Genomic DNA, 22,164 nt, shown 5'->3' with positions numbered 1-22,164 from the left:
TCACTTTCAATCTGAAGGTGTCTTCAGGTCTAAAATGAGTCTCTCGTAGACAGCAAATAGACGGTTTTTGTTTTTTATCTATTCTGATACCCTATGTCTTTTGATTGGAGCATTCAGCCCATTTACATTCAGTGTTATTATTGAAAAATACAGGTTTAGAGTCACTGTGTTTTTTATAGGATTCATGTTTGTGGTGGCTTCTCTGGTACCTTCCATTCCTTGCAACATTTCCCTCATAGAGGCCCCTTTGGATTTCCTGTAGTGCTAGTTTAGTGGTGATGAATTCTTTCAATTTTTGTTTATTTGGGAAGACTTTTAGCTCTCCTTCTATTCTGAATGACAGGCTTTCTGGATAGAGGATTCTTGACTGCATATTTTTTTCTGTTTATCACGTTGACAATTTCTTGCCATTCCTTTCTGACTTGCTAAGTTCCAGAGACTGGTCTGTAACTACTCTCAGTGGTATCCTTTTGTATGTTAGGGCCCTTTTCTCCCTAGCTGCTTTCAGAATTCTCGCTTTGTCCTTATATTTTTCCAGTTTCACTATGGTATGTTGTGTAGAAGATCGATTCAAGTTACGTCTGAGGGGAGTTCTCTTTGTCTCTTGGATTTCAATGCCTGTTTCCTTCCCCAGATTAGGAAGTTCTCAGGTATAATTTGTTCAAGTACTCTTTCAGCGCCTTTCCCTCTTTCCTCCTCTTATGGAATTCCTACAGATTTTGTTCCGTTTGATTATATAACTCAGCTCTCGAACTCTCCTGTTCCCAGATCAGTTTATCTCTCTTTTTCTTGGCTTCCTCTTTTTCTATAACTGTGTCTTCTAATTCACCTATTCTCCTCTCTGCCTCCTCAATCCATGCATTGGATGCCTCCATTTCATTAATCACCTCAGTTATAGCAGTTTTTAATTCATCACAACTATTTTTCAGCTCCATTGTCTTTGTAGTAATAGCTTCTCTGATGTCTTCCATGCCTTTTTCAAATCGGGCAATTAATTCTTGCTCAGTTATATTGCTTATATCTGTTTTAAGCAGCTCTTTAGCTTTCATTTCTTTTTTTTTCTAATTTTTTTTATCATTATTATTTTTTATTTATTTCTAGGAGAGACAGAGAGAGAGACAGCGTGAGCAGGGGAGGGCCAGAGAGAGAGGGAGACACAGAATCTGAAGCAGGCTCCAGGTTCTGAGCTGGCAGTCAGCACAGAGCCCGACACGGGGCTCGAACCCACGAACTCGAGATCATGACCTAAGCGAAAGTTGGACGCTTAACCGACTAAGCCACCCAGGCGCCCCTTTAGCTTTCGTTTCTTAGTGGAATTTCTTCAGAGGAGAGTTCTTCCATCTCCTCATTTTGGCTTGCTTTCTGTCTGTTGTTAGTTTTAAAAGCTTGTTATGCCATCTGCAACTGCGAGTATTGCTATATTAAAGCAGACTCATTGTCTGTTTAGGGCCTGTCCATTCAGGAAATGTTCTTTGAATGCTGTCTGTTGGTCTCTCTTGTTTATTTTCTTTCCTTACTCATAGTGGTATTTGGGACCGTCCACCTTGTGCATTTTGGCTTGTTTCTTGAGGTTGCCCTGGAAATTTAAACAGACAGACACACAGGGAATAAAGGCATGCAAATGCACAGACAAATCCAACAAACGAGCAAACCAAAATGGAAAAAGAAAAAGAAATGAAAGAAGAAAACAACTCAAAAGACGAAAGACGGTCTAAAACTATAAAACCAGAATTCAAGCTACAAATAGAGGGCAGGGTGTATGCAGTGCCGATTCAAGAGCAGATACACAGAGAGAAATGTCATGGTGGGGAGAAATCGAAATTGGACAATGACAGGGCAGAGAGACTGAGAGGCTTAATTCAGAGAGAGAAAGAGGAGAATATGGTAGGAGGCGAGGAGAAAGAAACGAAGATAATGTTACTCAGAGAAAGTATATAGTCTGATCACCCCTGATTGAGAGAAAGAAAGCTAGTGGTGGAGGTGTAGAATATGCATCTAGAGAATGATTAAATGTGTCTGATTAAGCAAGCCAATGAAAATAGTGTCCATTCCAGCAGAGGGGTGGAAATTTTGAGATAAGGGGAAAATACATCTGAATGGAAAGATTTTATCTAGAATCACGGCAGTGCATCCATGTTGTTCTTGCCCCTGCCTCCGGTTAAAGAATGAAAAAAAAAAAAAAAGCAGCTCTATGTGGGATATGTGTGGTTTGGTGTAGGCAGGTCTTAGCCTCCACCTCGGTCCTGCTGGCTGCTTCCTGAGTTCTTGTCTTGGTGGTTGTGGGGAGTAAAATGTCGGCGCACCAATCCCTTCTCAAACCAAGTGTTGCAACTCACTCTTTTGAGTCCGATCTCCCTGTACCATGGGTGCAGCCACGTTGGGCCATGTTCTATGCCCTACGCTTCACATCATTTCCAAGTCCCAGTCCGACTGTTTTATTAATACCGCCCAAAACACAGTCCCACAGTTTGGCTGCTTTTCTTCCACTGGGGATTGATCCTGGAGAGCAATGGCACAGCCTCAGGTCGGCCCCTTTCCCTCTGCCAGGGATTAAGCTGGAAGAACAGCAGAGCAGTTTCTCCCTGCGCCACCTGGGACCAGGGTCACCCAGTTCACAGTCAGAACCCCATCTAGAACTAAGAACACTCTGTCCTGAGCCGAGGTTTTTCTCTTTTCCAGGGATAGTTCTATGAGCAGTTTCAGCCATCCTTTCTTTTCCCTTCGACTCACCACGGCTCCCCACAAAGGGGGCTCCTTCCCCTCCCTCTGTGTTTCTGGTCCCGGTCCGTTTTTATCTTCCCGGGTTCACACTCACGCACTTCTGAGGTTGCCTTCCCAGTGTACTCTGTCTCTTTTTCTTCCCAAATTCCTGCGCCTCAGTGTCCTATGGCTTCAGGCCTTCTGTGTTTGAGAGTAGGGGACAAGTGAAATGTACGGAGCTCCCTACTTCTCCATCATCTTGCCTCCTCTAGTGATGTTCATTTTTAATGCTTTTGTGTTTCCTACTTTTATACCATCACTTCTGGTCTCTCAACTCAAAAGGGTCCCCTTTATTTTTGCAGCAATGGTTTATGGGTCACAAACTCTTACAGTTTTTGTTTGTCTGGGAAGCTCTTTATCCTTCTATTCTGAATGATAGCCTTTTTGGATAGAGTATTTTGGCTACAGATTTTTCCTATTCAGAATCTTGAAGATTTCATGCCAGCCCCTTCTGGGCTGCAACATTTCTGCGGAAAAGGCTTCTAATAGCCTTAAGGGTTTTCCCTTGTATGTCACTGTTACCTTCTGTTTTGCTGCTTTGAAAAGTTTTTTTTTCCTGCTATATTTCCCTAGTTTAATTAGTGTATCTTTTGGTGTGGGTCTGTTTTTTTTGTTTTGTTGGGGGTTTACTGTGTTTCCTGGATCTGGATATCTGCTTCCTTCCCCAAATTAGGGAAGCTTTCAGCTATTATTTTTACAAATAAATTTTCTGCTCTCTTTTCTGTGTCATCTTCTTTTTGGAGCCCTATAAATACAAATGTTAACGCTTGATGGAGTCACTGATTTCCCTAAGTCTGTTCTTGTTTTGCATAATTCTTTTATCTCTTTTGTTTTACATGATTACTTTCTGTTACTCTGTCCTGTAGGTTGTTAATACATTCCTGTACTTCTTCTATTCTGCTGTTCATTTCAGATAGCCTATTTCTCACTTTTTTTATTGTGAGTTTTATCTCTGCTGTGTTATTCTTTATCTCTCTAGTAAGGGTCTCACTCATGTCTTCCTCTCTTTTTACAAGTCCGGTGAATATCCTCATATCGTTACTTTAAATTCTCTCTTAGGTATGTTACTTATATCTGTTTCATTTAGATCTCTGGCTCTGGCCTTGTTTTGTTCTTTCATTTGGGATAAATTTCTCTGTCTTCTTGTTTTGTCTATGTTTCTGTGCCTGCTTCTCTATATTAGAAAAGTAAGCTACATCTCCTGTTCTTTAGGGTAATGGCCTTATGAAGAAGAGGTCTTGTAGTGCTGTGCCATATAGTGTCCCATGTTCCCCAGGGTCTGTTGCTTCTGGGACTAACTCCAATGGGTGTTGCGTGTGCTTTGCTGTTTTATCTTGGCTACTTTATCTTCAAGCCAGTTGCCTGCAGAGGCTCTCTTTCTCTTAGCCTGTTGTGGACAGTGTTTGGTTCCCGGTCTGAATATGGTGTGTTTTAACTAGGTGTGCTCTGGTCTGCTTGTGAAATGAGAACTGTTGCTACTGCTGCTGAACCAAGACCATGAAAACCCCTGAGTCAGGAGATATGGTGTGAGCAGGGGTTTGGGCTGGTTTGGGGGTAACTTGGAAGGGTGCTTCCAGTGGAGTGTCAGTATTTGGGGCTTATTGTAAACAAGGTAGGTAGGTAGTGCCAGTGCTTATGCTCAGGATTGGGGCAGAGAAATGGTGCTGGCCAGTTGCTGGAGGGGTCTCTTGGTGAGTGCTGGGATGTGGTTTGAGATGAGCATATATCCTCCCCACTGTGTGCTCCAGTTGCTGTTCCATTTCCTCTTTCCACACTATATGTCCACAGGCTGTTTGCCTTCTCTCCACGAGTAGCAGTGTCCTCAGAGCTCTATTTTAGCCATGCCTGCTGACCTTTAAAACTTTGGGTTTTCAGCCCCACTTTTTCCAAGAACTCATGAAATTCAGCCCTTCACTTTCTAAGCCAGCTGTTCTGGGGATTCAATTTCCCCATGTGCTTTACTGTGTCATAGTCTGTCTCTCACCCTGCTCCGCAACCATGGCTCACTCCTCACCACAGCAGCCATGATCCTTTTCTGCCCCAAACCGCATCTCCATACTTTCTACCTTCTTCAGTGTGGCCTCTTCTTTACCTTTAGTTGTAGAATTTATCCTGCCAGCCTTTTGATCAATTTATGGTCCATTTATGGTGATTTGATAGTTATCTAGTTGTATTTGTGGGATGAGGCAAGCTTAGGGTCCTTGTACTCTGCCTCCATCTTCCCAAGATATCAAGTTAGAACACTTTAAAATAGAAAAGTACTGTATAACAGAATTCTCTTCTGAGTGGGTGATGTGAGTTTCTGAACATTTGTGGGGAGAGACACTGTGTGGAGACCAGTGACTTTGTCACAGTTTTGGTATGGTTACTTCCTATATTGATATTATTATTATTGATTATAGGATCATGCAGCTTTTTTTTTCTTTCATAGTTTATTGTTAAGTTGGTTTCCATATAACACCCAGTACTCATCCCAACAAGTGCCCTCCTCCATGTCCATCACTCCCCTTCCCCCATCCCCCACCCCCATCAGCCTCAGTTTGTTCTCAGCATTCAAGAGTCTCATGGTTTGCCTCCCTCCCTCTCCCCAAATATTTTTCCCCTTCTTCTCCCCCACGGTCCTCTGTTAAGTTTCTCCTATTTTACATATGAGTGAAAACATATGGTATCTGTCCTTCTCTGCCTGACATTTTGCGCAGCATAACACCCTAGAGTTCCATCCACGTTGCTACAAATGGCCAGATTTCATTCTTTCTCATTGCCATGTAGTATTCCATGGTATATTTAAACCACATCTTCTTGTGGATCATGTAGCTTTAAAGTTGGAAGAACCTTATATTTTATGTAGTCAGACTCCATCTTTTTATATATTATAATATCTCTTTCCCAGTACTTTGCCTTATTTGGTAGTGTGAACTTTGATTGCTTGCTTTATTGTTTAAGTGTAGAAGAAAACCAAACTATTAAATTGTAAGATTGTTTGATTTATTTTAACTTTTTTACTGATATTTTAGTTGAAGATGGTAACTTAATTTGTTTTTTTTTGTAGGTGGTAAGTTTTCTTCATACAGTTCTTCTGTGTGACAAATTGGATTTCAGCACAGCTTTAGTGGTTTGTCCTCTTAATACCGCTTTGAATTGGATGAATGAATTTGAAAAGTGGCAGGAGGGATTAAAAGATGATGAGAAGCTTGAGGTATTATATTTTAAATATTTTCTCTTATTAAAATAACTGCAAGAAATTCATATAATAAAAGGCTTTTTAATTATTAACTATGCATATTTACATGAGAATATGTAGTATTCCTACATTCCTAATAGCTACCTTTAAAAATCTTTTTCTCAAAAAAGGTCTCTGAATTAGCAACTGTGAAACGTCCTCAGGAGAGAAGCTACATGCTGCAGAGGTGGCAAGAAGATGGTGGTGTTATGATAATAGGCTATGAGATGTACAGAAATCTTGCTCAAGGAAGGAATGTGAAGAGTAGGAAGCTTAAGGAGATCTTTAACAAAGCTTTGGTTGATCCAGGTAATATATTAAGAGGCACTGAGATAAATAAGCAAGTTGAATAAAAAATAACTGATGTACTGTTTAACAAGCAACTACTTTATTGAGCAACTACTAAGTAGCTGGTTTTTGTTTAATTTACCCTTCAGGATTTTTCCTTCTTTTTTTCTTAGTAAAATTTTATTAAGGTGAAAGCACCCTTACTATTGCCAGCTGTTCAGAATTCAGTTGTTGAGTCTGGAACTGTTTGAAGTTTTTAGGGGAGATCTTGTTAACAAGTAAAAATACATTAGATGCCTGTGTCACAAATTGCATTTTCTTCCAACTGTCTGAATATTAGATTGTATAACAAGAACTCTCTCCATACTCTGAAAATAGTTCTTAAGTTTCTTTCCCAACTTCGTTATTAGAAGAATTGCTAGATGGTTTTCTTACCCCTATATTTTAAGTGTCATCACTATGGAAAGTTAATATTTGCAACATTGTCTGTCTTATGACATTAATTCTCATAATGTAAGATATAAATATTTAACCTTTATTTGACACTTGGAAAAAGCAGCAAGTCATACTGTTTGCAAAACTAATTAATTTTTTAAATTTTTTTATGTTTTTATTTATTTTTGAGAGAGAGAGAGACAGACAGACAGTACAAGCTGGGGAGGGTCAGAGAGAGGGCAGGCTCCAGTTTCCAAGCTATCAGCACAGAGCCCAACGCAGGGCTTGAACTCATAAACCACGAGATCATGACTTGAGCCAAAGCCAGACACTCAACCGACTGAACCACCCAGGTGACCCACAAAATGAAATAATTTTTAATTATTTGTTTTTTTTCTTTTTAAACTTTATCTTAACATATCTAATTACGTTAAGACACTTATTGAGACTTTAGATGTGTGTTGAGAAAATGTAATTTTCACTGTCTGAGTAGTATTTGGAATCCATCACTTTACTTTTTTTCATTTATTTTTTACATTATATATTTTTCACTTTTTTTCCAGGTATAATTGACAGAGTTGTAAGATACTTAAATTATACAGTGTGATAATTTGATATTTGAATACATTTGGAAGTGTTACTGAGAGAAGGAAAAGGAAAGAGTCCTGTCATTCTCACTGCCACATTAAAGAATTAGAGAACAGTGAAACGAAAGAAAAGCAGAGCAAAATTTTATTAAAGTACACTCCAAGGGAGAAGCGGGCCACTCAAGAGAGACTGAGGCCCAGAAACTTCTAGGTGTGGCCTTATATCAATTTTTTTCTGTTGGGTAGTTCCCAGCAGTTTAAAATATTTGTCTAAAAGCCCTGTGGTTGTTTTATTGTCAGAGAACTTTAAGCTAGTGAATAGTATTGCAACACATTTTTCAGTAAGGTGCTTTGGAATAGTTAAAGCAGGTATCCAATGCTTAATGTTATGATTTGCTCACAAGGAAATATATAAAAAATATTAAAGCTCATAACATGAAGAGTAACATTTGTTATTTCCACGTAAATGATTTAGTGACATTTCCAACATGTTTTACTTTGGAATAATTTTTTACGGAAAACTTTGAAGTGATAGTAAAAAAAAAAAAGCTCCCACATTCCCTGCACCCAGATTTCCTACTGTTAACAGCTTTTATTGCCAGTAGATTTGTCAGAACTATATTTGAATTTCACCATTTTTCATGTTTGTAGTTTATTCCAGGATCTGATCTAGGGTATACCACATTGCATTTAATTGTCCTGTCTTCACAGTTTTGTCTAGTCTATGAAAATTTCTCAGTCTTTATTTTTCTTTATCTCATTAGTTTTAAGTACTGTGCAAGTACCCTATGAAATGTTTACTAATGTGTCTTTGTTGTTTTTCTTATATAATTAGACTAGAGTTATAGGTTTTTGAAAAAATTTACCAGAGGTGAAACACCCTTCTCATCACATCATATCAGGGGTACATTAGAACAACATGACATTACTGGATGTGCTATTCTTACCTGTCCCTATTCTTTAGAAGTTAGTCACAAAGTCTAGCTTACCCAAGTTAGGGGAAGGCTGGAATTAAGCCCTGTCTTCCTTAGTGGCCAGTATCTACATATAAAATTTAGTATTTTTCTTTAAGAAAGATTTGTCCTTTCTTATTTATATAATCACTCATTGATCTACAGCAGTATAGACTAATAATCTATTATTAGTTTATATGTTAGACTATAAATTAATGCTATAGTTTATTTATTTTGCTGTTCAAATTGTTATTATTTGGCCGTTGGGAGTTCTTTCCCATTCGTAGATTAGTTCATGTGTCCCTTTGATAATTGCATTCTTGTTGTTGTTGTTGTTTTAGGCACTTCATTGCTTTCTGGTAATAAGGTACTCCAGGCTCATGTTATATTGTCTCTGCCCCTGACCCCAGAATTAACCATTTCAGTAATGTGCTATGGTTTCTTTTATTGAGAAATAGTGTTTACAAACCAATATCTGGTGCTTAATAGTGTTTGTTGCTACTGGAGTATCATTGCTTCTAGGTCCTCTAAGCAGACAAAACTAGGTGATACGTGTACAAATCTATGTCTGTGCACAAATCTATCCCATGTGTGTGTATATAGAGACAAATTTGATTTTATAATTGTGTCTTTGACTCTAATCCAGTGTAATAGGGTTCAGTTTCACCTTCTTTGTTAATCTGTTACTTGTCTTTCCAACTATGGGAATCTTGGCTCCAGCCACCAGCCATCAGTTTATTTATTTATTGAGTCTCATTATATATGTTGTTAATTGTATGTACCTCCGTGAGAAATTTACTCACTATAGTACAGTGTTTATGACTGTTTTTGCCTATAGTTGAATAATTTATAGTTAAAATGTTGTTTTCTAAAATCACTTAGATTAATTACTTTGTTTTATTATTTGTATACATGAAAGTATATATTTTATAATGTAGAATTTAATGGGTTTTGACAAAATGAATAGAGTTTTCTGTTTATAACCTTATTACTAGTTTTTTTTTGTTGTTTAATTCATAGCACAGTTACTTTAAGTCATGATGAGCATTTATTCATTGTGGTAGTTTGAGTATTAATGTACGTCATCCCATATTTTAATTTAATGATTAGGGTTTGTTGTGGTAAAAATACACATAACAAAATAACCACTTAACCATGTTAAAGTACAATTCGGTGGCATTTAGTATATTTACAGTGTTATGTTACTATCACAACTATTTTGCTGAACCCCACAGCATTTTCATTTACCTCAAAAAGAAATTGTATACCCATTAGCAGTCACTTTCAAATGCCCTATGACCTAGAAACTACCAGCGTATTTTTTGTCTCAGTGGATTTGCCTTTTGTGGACATTTCATAAAAATATTTCTGGACATTTTATAAAAGTGAAATCATATTATATCTGACTTCTTTCACTTAGCATAAGGCTTTCAAGCTTTATTATTTTTTTTGTAGCATGTTATCAGTACTTCAGTCCTTTATACAAACATACACAATATTAATTCAAGGTACTATTTGATTTAAATAAAATAGACTTGACTATATAATTAAACAAAATAATGATAAATTTCCGTGGTGTACTGAACTATTTGAGTCAGGCTTGATTTTTGAGCAGAAGAACTTTTCTTCTAGCCTCTTGCTATATCCCTTTTCAGAACTGCTTGACTGCATTCTTCCTTTATTTTCTCTAGAATGACTTCTAAGTATAGCTGTTTTCATATCCTACCACTTCATTCATAGTCATTGGAATGAGGTTTTCCAGAAAATAGATATTCAGGATTATTAATCTTAGGCAGAGAGAGGGGGAGACAGAGAATCTCAAGCAGGCTCTGCACTAGCAGTGCAGAGCCTGATGCGGGGCTTGAACTCACAAACTGTGAGATCATGACCTGAGCCAAAATGAAGAGTCGGATACTTAACCGACTGAGCCACCCAGATGCCCCTAAAGCTTACTTCTTAAGATTTTAAAACTTTTTTTATGTTAGAATGTTATGTACATTCCTATCTTAGTAAACAGAATATGAATAAATCTTTTAGCTTTTTTGTTGATTCAGGGTTATTCATAAGTATTCGCTTTTATTCTTTCTTCCTACTTTTATTCCCTCAGATAGCCCTAAGGAAAGGGCCCCCTTGCCTTCCATCGCTGCACTAATAAATAGTCCTTTTTAAGTTAAATTTATAAAAGCAATACATGTTCCTAAGCAAAATACAAACAGAAGGAAAAGGTATATATTAAAAAATAAAATTTCATCTGTCAGTGAACACTTAGGTTGGTTCCATGTCTTGCCTGAACATAGGAGTGCAGTTATCTCTTTGAGATAATGATTTTGTTTCCTTGGATATATACTCGGAATTAGAAAAATCTGGTTCATATGGTAATTATACTTTTCAATTTTTGAGGAATCTTCATAGTGCCTGCACCAGTTTACCTTCTTACCAATGGTACACAACATTCTCTACATCCTCACCAATAGTTGTTATCTCTCGTTTTTTTGAAAATAGCCATTCTAACAAGTATGAGGTGAAAACTTATTGTGGTTTTGATTTGCATTTTCCTGGTGATTAGTAATGTTGAGGTCTTTTTCATGTACCTGTTGCCCATTTGCATGTCTTCTTTGGGGACTCTGCCCATTTTTAAAGAAGATTGTGTGGGGTTTTTTCCAGGCATGTTTTTTATATTGCAGTGTTTAGAGGCCCAAGGCCACTCTCAGGTTCAGTAATTCACTAGGACTCATAGAACTCAGAAAAGCTGTTACACTCCTGTTATGGGTTATTGCAGTGAAAGGATACAAATTAAAATCAACATCAGAAAAAGGCACAGGGCATCCAGGAGAAATCCTACTGATCTGTCAGTGGAAATGTGCAGACCACAGTTACTTCTCCCAGCAATGATGTGTAAGAGTACGTACAGAGTGTTGCTAACCAAATGTACTTATCCAGGCCTTGGTGTTTAGAGTTTGTGCTAGGTCACAAAGACATGTTTGACCACCCATGTTAGTGATCCTAGTCTTTAGCTCTTCTAAAGGTCAAGAAGATGCCATATGGCCCAAAGGGCTTGTTACTTCTATAATTCACCTCTTTAGACTATCTGGTGTGTGTCCCAAGCCATCCAAGTAAACAAAGACCATTTTCTCAGGCAGGACATTCCAAATGTAAAGATTACCTCCAAGCTGCTGAAGGTAAAGGCCTAGCCTTTGGGCAGGTTGAGTCCTTTGCTACATACACGTATACAGAGATAAAATCACTCTGTTTGAGGTGATTGTTAATAGTATCATAATATACATTATGCAAAGTGCGTCTTTTTTTTTAATATATTTTGGCATGTCTTTCTAGGTTAGTACAAAGAAAGCTGTATCATTAATTTTAGTTCCGCAACATTCCATTAAATCATAGTTGTATTAACACCGTTTGACAAGCCTTTAGGTTGTTTTCAATTTTCCACCATAACAAGCAATGATTCAGAGAATATTTTTATTTATTTTTGGATACTTGTTAAAGTATATCTTTAGGATAAATTCCCAGAAATTGAAATATGGGTCAGAAGATACACTATTTTATATTTTAATAAATACTGTAAGTTGTCTTCCAAAATGTCTGATGGTAATTTAGACTCTCACAAAGATTGTATGGGAGTACCTGTTTTAGCATACCCTCATGACACTGAATATTAGGTGGTGAAAATCATTTAAGTCACTTGTGTAAAACACAATTTTTCTTTCTTGAAAACTTTTTAGGATTCAAAAAACCCCCAATATGTAGTCTTTAAACACAAAGCTAGGTATAGATTTTTGTTTTTAGAAAGTATATTAGTAATTTTTAAATGTTTTACTATTTGTGTAGCCCCATCTGAATACAGAATAATAATTGTATTATTTGATCAATCATACTGAAACGTTTACTTTTGAAATCATGTAGAAGATGAATTTTCTCTAACGCCTAACAGATGGGGACTAATTTGACAACTGCTTTTGTTGAAATCAAATACTTAGAGTCATATCTGTGTTAACCAGCAAGCAAATTGTGTGTAAACAATACTTTAGAAAGCAATAATATGTTATGAAAGTGTATGTATTTCCTTTGAAAAAGTCACCCTCAGCTGTAAGGTCACTCTCAGCTGTAAGGTCTTTTATAGCTTGGAAAGTGTTCTCCCCCATCCCATAGCCATATAAAATTCAATTTAGCTGTCCTTTATCAATTAAATTTTCCCCATGCAAAGTTATTAGTTATTTGGAATAAGTTAAATGGGAGATACTGCATAGTCAATTGATTTATACAGTATTTCTTAAAATGTAACTTTTGAAATTTATCTTTTCACGTATATATATGTAAATTGCTTAGTCTTAAGCAGTTGTGTTAACTTGATATGCTAGTGCTATAATATATCTTTAGCTACTGTTTTCCAATTATTAATAGATTTTGTTTTTTCAAATACCTTAAATATGTTGGGGGAACTTTTCACTCTTGATTATTTTTTTTTTTTGTATTCTTATTCAGAGAATCTTAAATAACATTTGTAGTAGTACTTTAATACTCTACTGTTGGGATATAATTAATTAATACTAGTTAGTGCTACATTACAATAGACCAAATATAGCAGCAGATAAAATATGACTATTTTTATGAGGATGTTGTTTTTTTATCTTCCCACAAGAGCAACACTTTAAAGAATTAACTTATTTACTTAATGGATTACATTTTCAGTTTTAAATGTTGTTTTTTTATACATTTTTATAGGCCCTGACTTTGTTGTTTGTGATGAAGGTCATATTCTGAAAAATGAAGCATCTGCTGTTTCAAAAGCTATGAATTCTATACGGTCAAGGAGGAGGATTATTTTAACAGGAACACCACTTCAAAATAACCTAATTGAGTGTGAGTTAATATCTGCAGTTATATGTAGAGTATTGGCATTGCCTCACATATATTTTTGCCAATTTGCCATTTGGTTTTCTTCTGTCTAGTATAGTTTGTGACCATGATCTACATAGGTCCATAGTAGTTTTCTGTGAAAGAATACCGTACATTTCAAGTGGAATGCATTATAAATATGAATGGTAAACCACAGTCAAAAGGTATGCCATTTTGAATGTTCAAATCTAAACATGGAATTTGAAATCTATAAAAATTATCAGAAGTCTTAATGATTACTTGAAAAGTACAAATGCATTGGTGACTATTCAGGAGCTATTGTAACAAACTATAATTTAGGGGGAGGGTCTGTAGGAAATAGAAAAGAAATGCTAAGGGTGAATGTTTTAGGAATGTGGAAATGGGAGGAGAGCTGTCGAATCTGTGTCAGCATAGAATTTGTTCAGATTGAGGACAGATGATGTGAACCCAGATGACTTGTTAATTTCCCCCATTTTATATTTGTGATAATACCTGAAGGAACAGGAGTTATATTCAGCAAATAACAAATTGAAATTTCCTGTTTGTAATCTGTTGTAATAGCTTTTTATTATTTTTATGTTATTTCCATTCCCTTAGTAACTTAACTATTTTCTATTATTTGTAATAGTGGTCATTATTTTACTTTAACCTATATTTTATCTTTGTTTTTTATCTGTTCCAGTTTTCCCCTTTTCCGTTACTTCATTTGTAGAAATGCTACTTCTCATTGTAAAAACAATAAAACATTAGTTAGAAGAGTATTATGATACAGTGAAGAAAGCAAACCAGTGGTGTTTGCCAATGAAATTCACAAAGAAGTATTTTTTACTCCCATGGAACTTTGCTTTTAGTGACACTGCATGTAGAGTTCATTTCTAGTTCTTGATTGAATTTAACTCAATTCTCAATATTATCCATGACTTTTTAGTTTTAGGGGTTTTTTGGGGAGTGGGGGGAGAACAAGTGAGCAAGGGGCAGAGAGAGGGAGAGACAGAGACAGAGAAGTGGGGCTCGTGTTCACCTGAAGCATGGTTTGTGCTCATACGATGTGGGAATCCAACTCGCAAACCATGAGACCATGACCTGAGCCAAAGTCAGATGCTTAACTGACTAAGCCACCCAGGTGCCCATATTATTCAAGACTTTTTAAGGGCTATGCTATAATGAGAATATGTTCTATCTTTTAATATATAATTACATATTCTTAGAATTTTCTAAGACAGGTCTTTGGATGTTGTACCTAATCAATTTTGATGTAATAACTGCTAATTTATATTGAAATGTTGAAAAAAATGCTATTTCACACTGTGGTCCTATATAGTATAGGGCAACTGATAACTCTGTTAAGAGCTTCTGTAACTAGAACAGTTAATACAAAGTTTGATACAGTGGCTTATTACTTGATTTTATTGTTTTGATTCAATATATGTATTTTTTCACTAGATACTCTTGTAATCATGGTTAGAATTATAGAATACTTGTTTCATACTCCATATCTATTATACACTACACGGAGGTAGAATAAAATGTTCCTCGGTGGTTTTTTCTTAAACATTCATGTCTAGAATGTGGGAATGGTTTTATTTGAATTTCTCATCTGGTTTGGAAATCCAGTTCCAGAACCAACTTATAACCAATGTTTAGTCTATACTCCATTTGCTGTTCTTTCTTTTTAGCTTAATTCTAATGCTTCCATGGCATGTATTTTTGACATGAACATTTTATCAGAGGGTTTATCTGAGTCCCTTTTAGCTATTATTATTGTTGGTGAACTAATGTCTTCTTTCTTAGATCATTGCATGGTTAACTTTATCAAGGAAAATTTGCTGGGATCCATTAAGGAGTTCAGGAATCGATTTATAAATCCAATCCAAAATGGTCAGTGTGCAGATTCTACTATGGTAGATGTCAGAGTGATGAAAAAGCGTGCTCACATTCTCTATGAGATGTTAGCTGGATGTGTTCAGGTACAAATATGTTTAATATAATAAAATATTATTGCTTTCTTAGATTACAATTCCAAATGTTTTCTGAATTTAAACTTTGTTTTATGTTTTCTTTCCTCTTTTTTCAGTATATTGTTTTATAGTTAAATCTCCTTGCATTGTCTTGAAAAGTTTTTGAAACATTGAACTTTCAAAAAAAGGGTTCCATTGTGAGGTTTAGAACATAATTGATTAATTCATTTGCCAAGTGTATAGCTTCATATTTTAATATGTTAATGTTTAGATTTCTCATCTTTAAATAGGGAGTGTGAAAAGAAACACAGCTATTATGATTAAGAAATTCCTGTGCTCGCCTTAATTTTATAGTATAGTGGCTTGAACCTCACTTACTTGACATAGTTGTAGGAAAAGCAATTATGAATCATGAGAGGAGCCATTTTTAACATAATCCTGAAGAAACAATTTTATTACTTTTAAGTCATAAAATAAGCTAAATGGGTTAGTAGTGTTTACATACAGATATTTAGTGAACCTCTATTGATAAGAATATAGAGTTTGGCCAGTAGTTAGGAGATCGTACGGTCTGCACTTTTTCTTCAGACACTAGATATTAATCATAGCCACAAAGATGTAAAAAATTAGCTTCTGGCTGGATATTCTTGTTTTTTTTTTTTTGGCTGGATATTCTACTATCATATAAGTTAGTCATTCTGTTTGTTCAGGTTAGCCACAGGTACTAGCAAGTCCTCGGTTTCTGTCTTGCTGCTATTACCTAGGCAATATTTTCCTGGTTTAGGTAATCATTTGTATCTAGCACATTAGTGTTCATTATTTCTTGTTCTTATAATTAAATGGTTTTAAGGGTGCTTATACATGGCTTGATTTCTCAGCTGGGTGACCAGTTCTAATAGAGGTGTGTGATATTCTCTGGCATACGGCCCAAAGGACAACCTAGACTGCATCAGATTTTGATTTCATGGCTTTTAGTGTATGATAAAGCAAGTCTTTTTCCTAACACTGCGTACTATAGACCCTCCCCGCTTTTTTTCTTTCTTTTTTCTATATAGAGGAAACCATTTGAAAACATAAATTACTCAGTTGGTAATATGACCACTTAAATTTAAAACCTGCCTGGTGTGTTGCAGTAAAGCAAGTCTTTTTCCTAACACTGCCTACTATATCCCCTCCCCAATTTTTTTTCTTTCTTTTTTCTATATAGAGGAAACCATTTGAAAACATAAATTACTCAGTTGGTAATATGAACATCTCAATTTAAAACCTGCCTGGTATGTTGCAGTCTCTTTTAACCAGTGCATCATATTGTATAGTCATATGAAGTATAATAACTTATAATCATGTGATGATCATTGTGAGATTACAGAGGGTAAATATGTTTGAGAAAATGTTTTCTTAAATGCATACATCAGTGTAATTATTACCTGGATCAAGTTATAGCATTTATCTCCTCAAACAGTATTCTAAATAAATTTTCTGATATTGATTAAAAAAAAAGCAAAGGTTTTCTTAAATGTTTGGTACCTACTTACACATATCTTTTCGTTAAAACCAATGATAATTCTTTGAACAGTCAATTCCTGTCATATATTTATTATAATTTTCATTCTCTTCTTGTTACAGAGAAAAGATTATACAGCATTAACAAAGTTCTTGCCTCCCAAACATGAATATGTGTTAGCTGTGAGAATGACTCCTATTCAGTGCAAACTCTATCAGTACTACTTGGATCACTTAACAGGTAACAAATATGCTCAGTTTATTTATTTTTGTCTTAAATAGTTTATTGTCAAGTTGTTTCCATATAACACCCAGTGCTCATCCCCACAAGTGCCCTCCTCCATGCCCATCTTCCCCCTTCCCCTCTCCCCCACCCCCATCAGCCTTCAGTTTCTTCTCAGCATTCGAGTCTCTCATGGTTTGCCTCCCTCCCTCTCCCCAACTATTTTTCCCATTCTTCTGACCCATGGTCCTCCTTTAAGTTCCTCCTAATCCTCCTATACGTGCAAACATAATGGTATCTGTCCTTCTCTGCCTGACTTATTTCACTCATCATAACACCCTCAAGTTCCATCCACATTGCTACACATGACCAGATTTCATTCTTTCTCATTACCATGTAGTATTCCATTGTATAGATAAACCACTGATTGGCCCATTCATTCTTTAGTAGGGTGTCCTTTAACCTCCATGTTTTTGGAGGTTTTCTAGACTTCTTCCTGTGATTGATTTGAAGTTTCATAGCATTGTGACCTGAAAGTGCACACAGTATGGTCTCAATTCTTTTATATTTATTTTATATTTATTTTATACTTTATCACTCATTATGTGATCTGTCTTGGAGAATGTGCCATGCACACTCAAGAAGAATGGGAATTCCATAGTCTCGTGATGTAGAGTTCTAAATATATCTGTCAGATCCATCTGGTCCAATGTGTCATTCAGGTCCATTGTTTCTTTAGTAATTCTCTGTCTAGTTGATCTATCCATTACTGTAAGTAGAGTATTAGTGTCCCCTGCAATCAGCACATTCTTATCAATAAGACTGTTTCTGTTTGTCATTAATTATTTTATGTATTTGGGTGCTTCTGAATTCGGATGGTAGACATTTATACTTGTTAGCTGTTCCTCATGGATAGACCCTGTAATTATGATATAATGCCCTTCTTCATCTCTTGTTACTGCCTTACCTTTAAAGTCCAGTTTGTCTGATGTAAGTATGGCTACCCTAGCTTTCTTTTGATTTCCAGTAGCATGATAGATATTTTTCCATCCCCTCACTTTCAAGTTGAAGGTGTCCTCCAGCCTAAAATGAGTTTCTTGTAGACAGCAAGTAGATGGATTTTTTTTTATCCATTTTGCTACCCAAAGTCTTTTGATTGGAGCATTTAGTCCATTTACACATTCAGTGTTATTATTGAAAAATACGGGTTTACTAGAGCTGCCCCAAACCTTATCAAACAAAGTCCCTGACCTGTAGTAGGCGGGCATTCACATTCAAATGCCCCATTTCTATAAAGAGAGCTTTCCTCCCATTCTTCCTTTCTGATCTTATACCCTTTAATAAACTTCTACCTGCTGCTCAAAAAAAAAGAAAAAGAAAAAAGAAAAATAAGGGTTTAGAGTCATTGTGTTCTCTGTAGGATTCATGCTTATGGTGGTGTCTCTGATACCTTGTTTTCTTTGCAACATTTCCCTCATAGAGTCCTCCTTAGACTTTCTTGTAGGGCTGGTTTAATGGTGATGAATTCCTTCAATTATTGTTTATTTGGGAAACCTTTATCTCTCTTTCAATTCTGAATGACAGGCTTGCTCGATAGAGGATTCCTGGCTGCATATTTTTTCTGTTTATCACATTGAAGATCTGCTATTCCTTTCTGGCCTGACAAGTTTCAGTAGATAGGTTTGTGACCACTCTGATAGGTTTCCCTTTGTATGTTAGGACCCTTTTAACCCTAGCTGCTTTCAGAATTCTCTCTTTATCCTGCTATTTTATCAGTGGCACTATGATACGTCGTGCAGAAGATTGATTCGAGTTACATCTGAGGGGAGTTCTCTGTGCCTCTTGGATTTCAGTGTATGTTTCCTTCTCTAATTTGGAAAGTTCTCTGCTATAATTTGTTCAAGTACCTCTTCAGCCCCTTTCTCTCTTCTTCTTCTGGATTTTCTATGACACTGATATTGTTCCGTTTGATTGTATCACTCAGTTCTCGCATCTTCCTTTTGTGCACCTGGTTCAATTGATCCCTCTTTTTCATGGCATCCTCTTTTTCTATAATTGTGTCTTCTAATTCATCTATTCTTCTCTCTGCCTCTTCATGCTGTGCATTGGCCGCCTTCATTTTATTATGCATCTCATTAATAGCATTTTCTAATTCATCACAACTATTTTTAAGCTCCATAGTCTTTGTCACAATAGTTTCTCTGATGTCTTCCATGCCTTTTTCAAGCCCAGCAATTAATTTTATGACTATTGTTCTAAATTCGTGTTCAGTTATGTTGCTTATATCTGTTTCAATCAGTTCTTTAGCTGTCATTTCTTCTTGGAATTTCTTTAGAGAAGAGTTCTTCCGTGTCGTCATTTTGGTTAGCTTTCTGGTTCTTGTTAGTTTTAAAAGCTTATTATACACAATGCCCCTGCAGGTGCGGCTAGTATTAAAGAAGCCTCTTTGACTGTCTAGGGTCTGTCCATTCAGGAAGTGTTCTTTGAATGGTGTCTCTTGGTCTCTCTTGTTGAGACTTTGGTTATTTTATTTCCCTACTTGTAGTGGTGTTTGTGACTCTCCACCATGTGTATTTTGGCTTGTTTCTTCGGGTAGCCCTGGATATATAAACAAACACATAGGGAACAACGGCACACAAATGCACAAATTCAACAAACACACAAACCGAATGGGAAAAGAAAATGAAACAAAGAAAAGAGATGGGAGGAAAAACAAAAAAATAAAAATAAAATAAATAAAAAATAAAGAAGAGGAAAAGAGCAAAGAAAAATACCCAAAAGACAAAGGACAGTCTAAAAGCAAAATAACAGAATTCCCAGCTACAAATAAAGAGCCTGGTGTATGCATGGCTGATGGAAGTTCATATACAAAGAGAGAAATGACAGTGTGGGGAAGAAGTGAAATTTGAAGAGAAATGACCAGGCAGAGATACTGAGAGGCTTAATTTAGAGAGAGAGAGGAGAATATAGTAAGAGGTGAGGAGAAAGAAACAAAGATAATGTTACTTAGAAAAACTGTATAGTCTGATTACTCCATAGAGAGAGAGAGAGAAAGGTAGCGGTGCAGGTGTGGAATATACTTCTGGAGAATGGAATAAGTGTGACTATTTAAGCAAACCAGTGACCAGGTTGCCCTGTCCAGCAGAGGGGAGGTATATGAATGAGACAGGGGAAAATACATCTGAATAAAAAGTATTGATCTAGAATTAATCACAGCAGTGCTTCCATGTTGGTCTTGCCCTGGGCTCTGGTTTAAGAAAAAAAAAAAAAAAAAAAAAACAGCTCTCTGGGGTGGATGGGCATGGTTTGGTGTAGGCGGTTCTTAGCCTCCACTGTGTCCAGAGGGCTGCTCCCTGAGGGCCCGCTTTGATGGTTGTGGGGACAAAAATGGCAGTACTCCCTTCCTCTCTCAAGCCAAGTGTTGCAACTCACTCATTTGGGTCCCATCTCCCTGTGACTTGAGTGTACCCAAGGTGGGCATTGCTCTATGTCCCAAGCCATGCCTCATTTTCAGATCTTAGTCCCTGTGCCGTATTGATACTGCCCGAAATCTAAATCTGCAGGCCGAGTCCCTCCGAGCAGTTTCAAGCCGTTTGCCTCCCCACTGGGAATTGAGCCTAGTCACAAGAGCTTCCCCACCAGTTCGAGCTGGTGAGCAGAGGAGCGGTTTCTCCCAGAGTCACCTGGGACCAGTGCATCCTGCTCAAGGTCAGCTGGAAAGCTGGAAATTGGATACCTCTGTGTCCCCAGCCAAGGTTTTTCCCTTCTCCAGGGACAGGGACAGTTTCTTGAGCAGTTTCAAAAATTATTTTTTTTAATGTTTTATTTATTTCTCAGAGAAAGAGAGAGAGAGAGAGAGACAGCATGAGCAGGGCAGGGTCAGAGAGAGTGGGAAACACAGAATCTGAAAGTCCTGATTGAGCAATTTCAGCCACTCTTTTCTTTTCCCTTCGATGCACCACGGCACCCTGCAAAGGGAGCTCCCTCCATGTCTCCGGTCCCCGACCGTTTTTAATCTTCCCTAGTTCGCACTCATGCTATAAAGTTTTCTCAGCGGACTCTGTCTCCTTTTCCTCCCAAACTCCTGGATTCGTTAAGGGTTCCTATGGCTACAGGTCATCTCCATTTGAAAGATGGAGGTGAGTGAAATAAACGGAGGTCCCTACTTCTCCGCCATCGTGTCTCCTCCTGCTTAGTTTATTTTATCTTTTCTCTAAAGAGATTTGTTTTCTGAAGAATGTTCTTAGTAATTTTACCATGTCATTTTTTTTCAATTGTGCATTTGAGTAACATAGGATTGCTATTTTGTAAAAGCTCAAATTATATCTAATTTAAAAAACACTAAATTGTCAAAATAAACTAAGGAACAAATTGGTGAAAAAAAGATACAGTATATTTGCATAATGCCTTTTATTTCTGGAGAGTTATTATTGAGTAAATACAGAAGAGAAAATATATAAGAGTCCAGTGTATTTTTTTAAAAATTGAACCACAATAATAAGCGGCAAAAAAAAAAAAAAAAAAAGCAAAGTGCAAGGCAGAGCATGTATTATGTTCCCAACATTATAATAAAAATATACACAAATGCCTATAATACACCAAAATGCTTAATAGCAATTGCGTTTTCATTATGGGTGTTTTCATTATGAGGTCTTTTAGATTATGTTATTCTTTTTTATGGGCTTTTAAAAAGTGCAATGAATAGTTATTAATTTTACCATCCATAAACTCATGTGTATGTGTGTATGTGTGACTGTGTGCCCAAGGTTGTGTCTGTTCACAGAGCAAAACCAGGCCTCTCTTTGGTGTATTATTTCTCTTCTCCTACTGGGTTTGAGGTGCTCCTGTTGCTCTCCCTCTACTTCCTTTAGGTGCGCTCTTAGATTTTGCACTTGTGCTTTTTCTAATTTCTTAAAATAGGACTGGAGCGCAATGTACTTTCCTCTTAGGACTGCCTTTGCCACATCGCATAGAGTTTGGATTGTTGTATTTTCGTTTTCATTTGTTTCCATATATTTTTAAATTTCTTCTCTCATTGCCTGATTGGCCCATTCATTCTTTAGTAGGGTGTTCTTTTACCTCCATGTTTTTGGAGGTTTTCCAGACTTCTTCCTGTGATTGATTTCAAGTTTCATAGCATTGTGATCTGAAAGTGTGCATGGTATGATCTCAATTCTTGTATATTTATTGAGGGCTGCTTTATGTCCCAGTATGTGATCTATCTTGGAGAATGTGCCATGCGCACTTGAGAAGAAAGTAAATTCCCTGTCCTCAGGATGTAAAGTTCTAAATATATCCGTCAGATCCATCTGGTCCAATGTGTCCTTCAAGTCCATTGTTTCTTTAG

General features: G+C 36.6%; 1 protein-coding gene across 5 annotated transcripts in view; it reads left to right on the top strand.

Annotated features, from left to right (window-relative positions):
- The window catches only part of ATRX (ATRX chromatin remodeler), a 326,901-nt gene that overhangs the window by 205,550 nt on the left and 99,187 nt on the right, over positions 1-22,164 (top strand). For all 5 annotated transcript variants that reach the window (XM_039222723.1, XM_039222722.1, XM_039222721.1 and 2 more), the window contains 5 exons: positions 5,810-5,956; positions 6,112-6,289; positions 12,978-13,115; positions 14,925-15,100; positions 16,718-16,835. In XM_039222723.1, the coding sequence (XP_039078654.1) occupies positions 5,810-5,956; positions 6,112-6,289; positions 12,978-13,115; positions 14,925-15,100; positions 16,718-16,835 (757 nt within the window). The remainder of the gene's footprint in view (positions 1-5,809; positions 5,957-6,111; positions 6,290-12,977; positions 13,116-14,924; positions 15,101-16,717; positions 16,836-22,164) is intronic.

Source organism: Hyaena hyaena, unplaced genomic scaffold (assembly GCF_003009895.1).
Source record: "Hyaena hyaena isolate Hyena2069 unplaced genomic scaffold, ASM300989v1 scaffold_1181, whole genome shotgun sequence".
Taxonomy (NCBI): Eukaryota; Metazoa; Chordata; class Mammalia; order Carnivora; family Hyaenidae; genus Hyaena; species Hyaena hyaena.
Note: the sequence above shows the minus strand (reverse complement) of the source record. Positions and strands in the feature narration are given on the sequence as shown.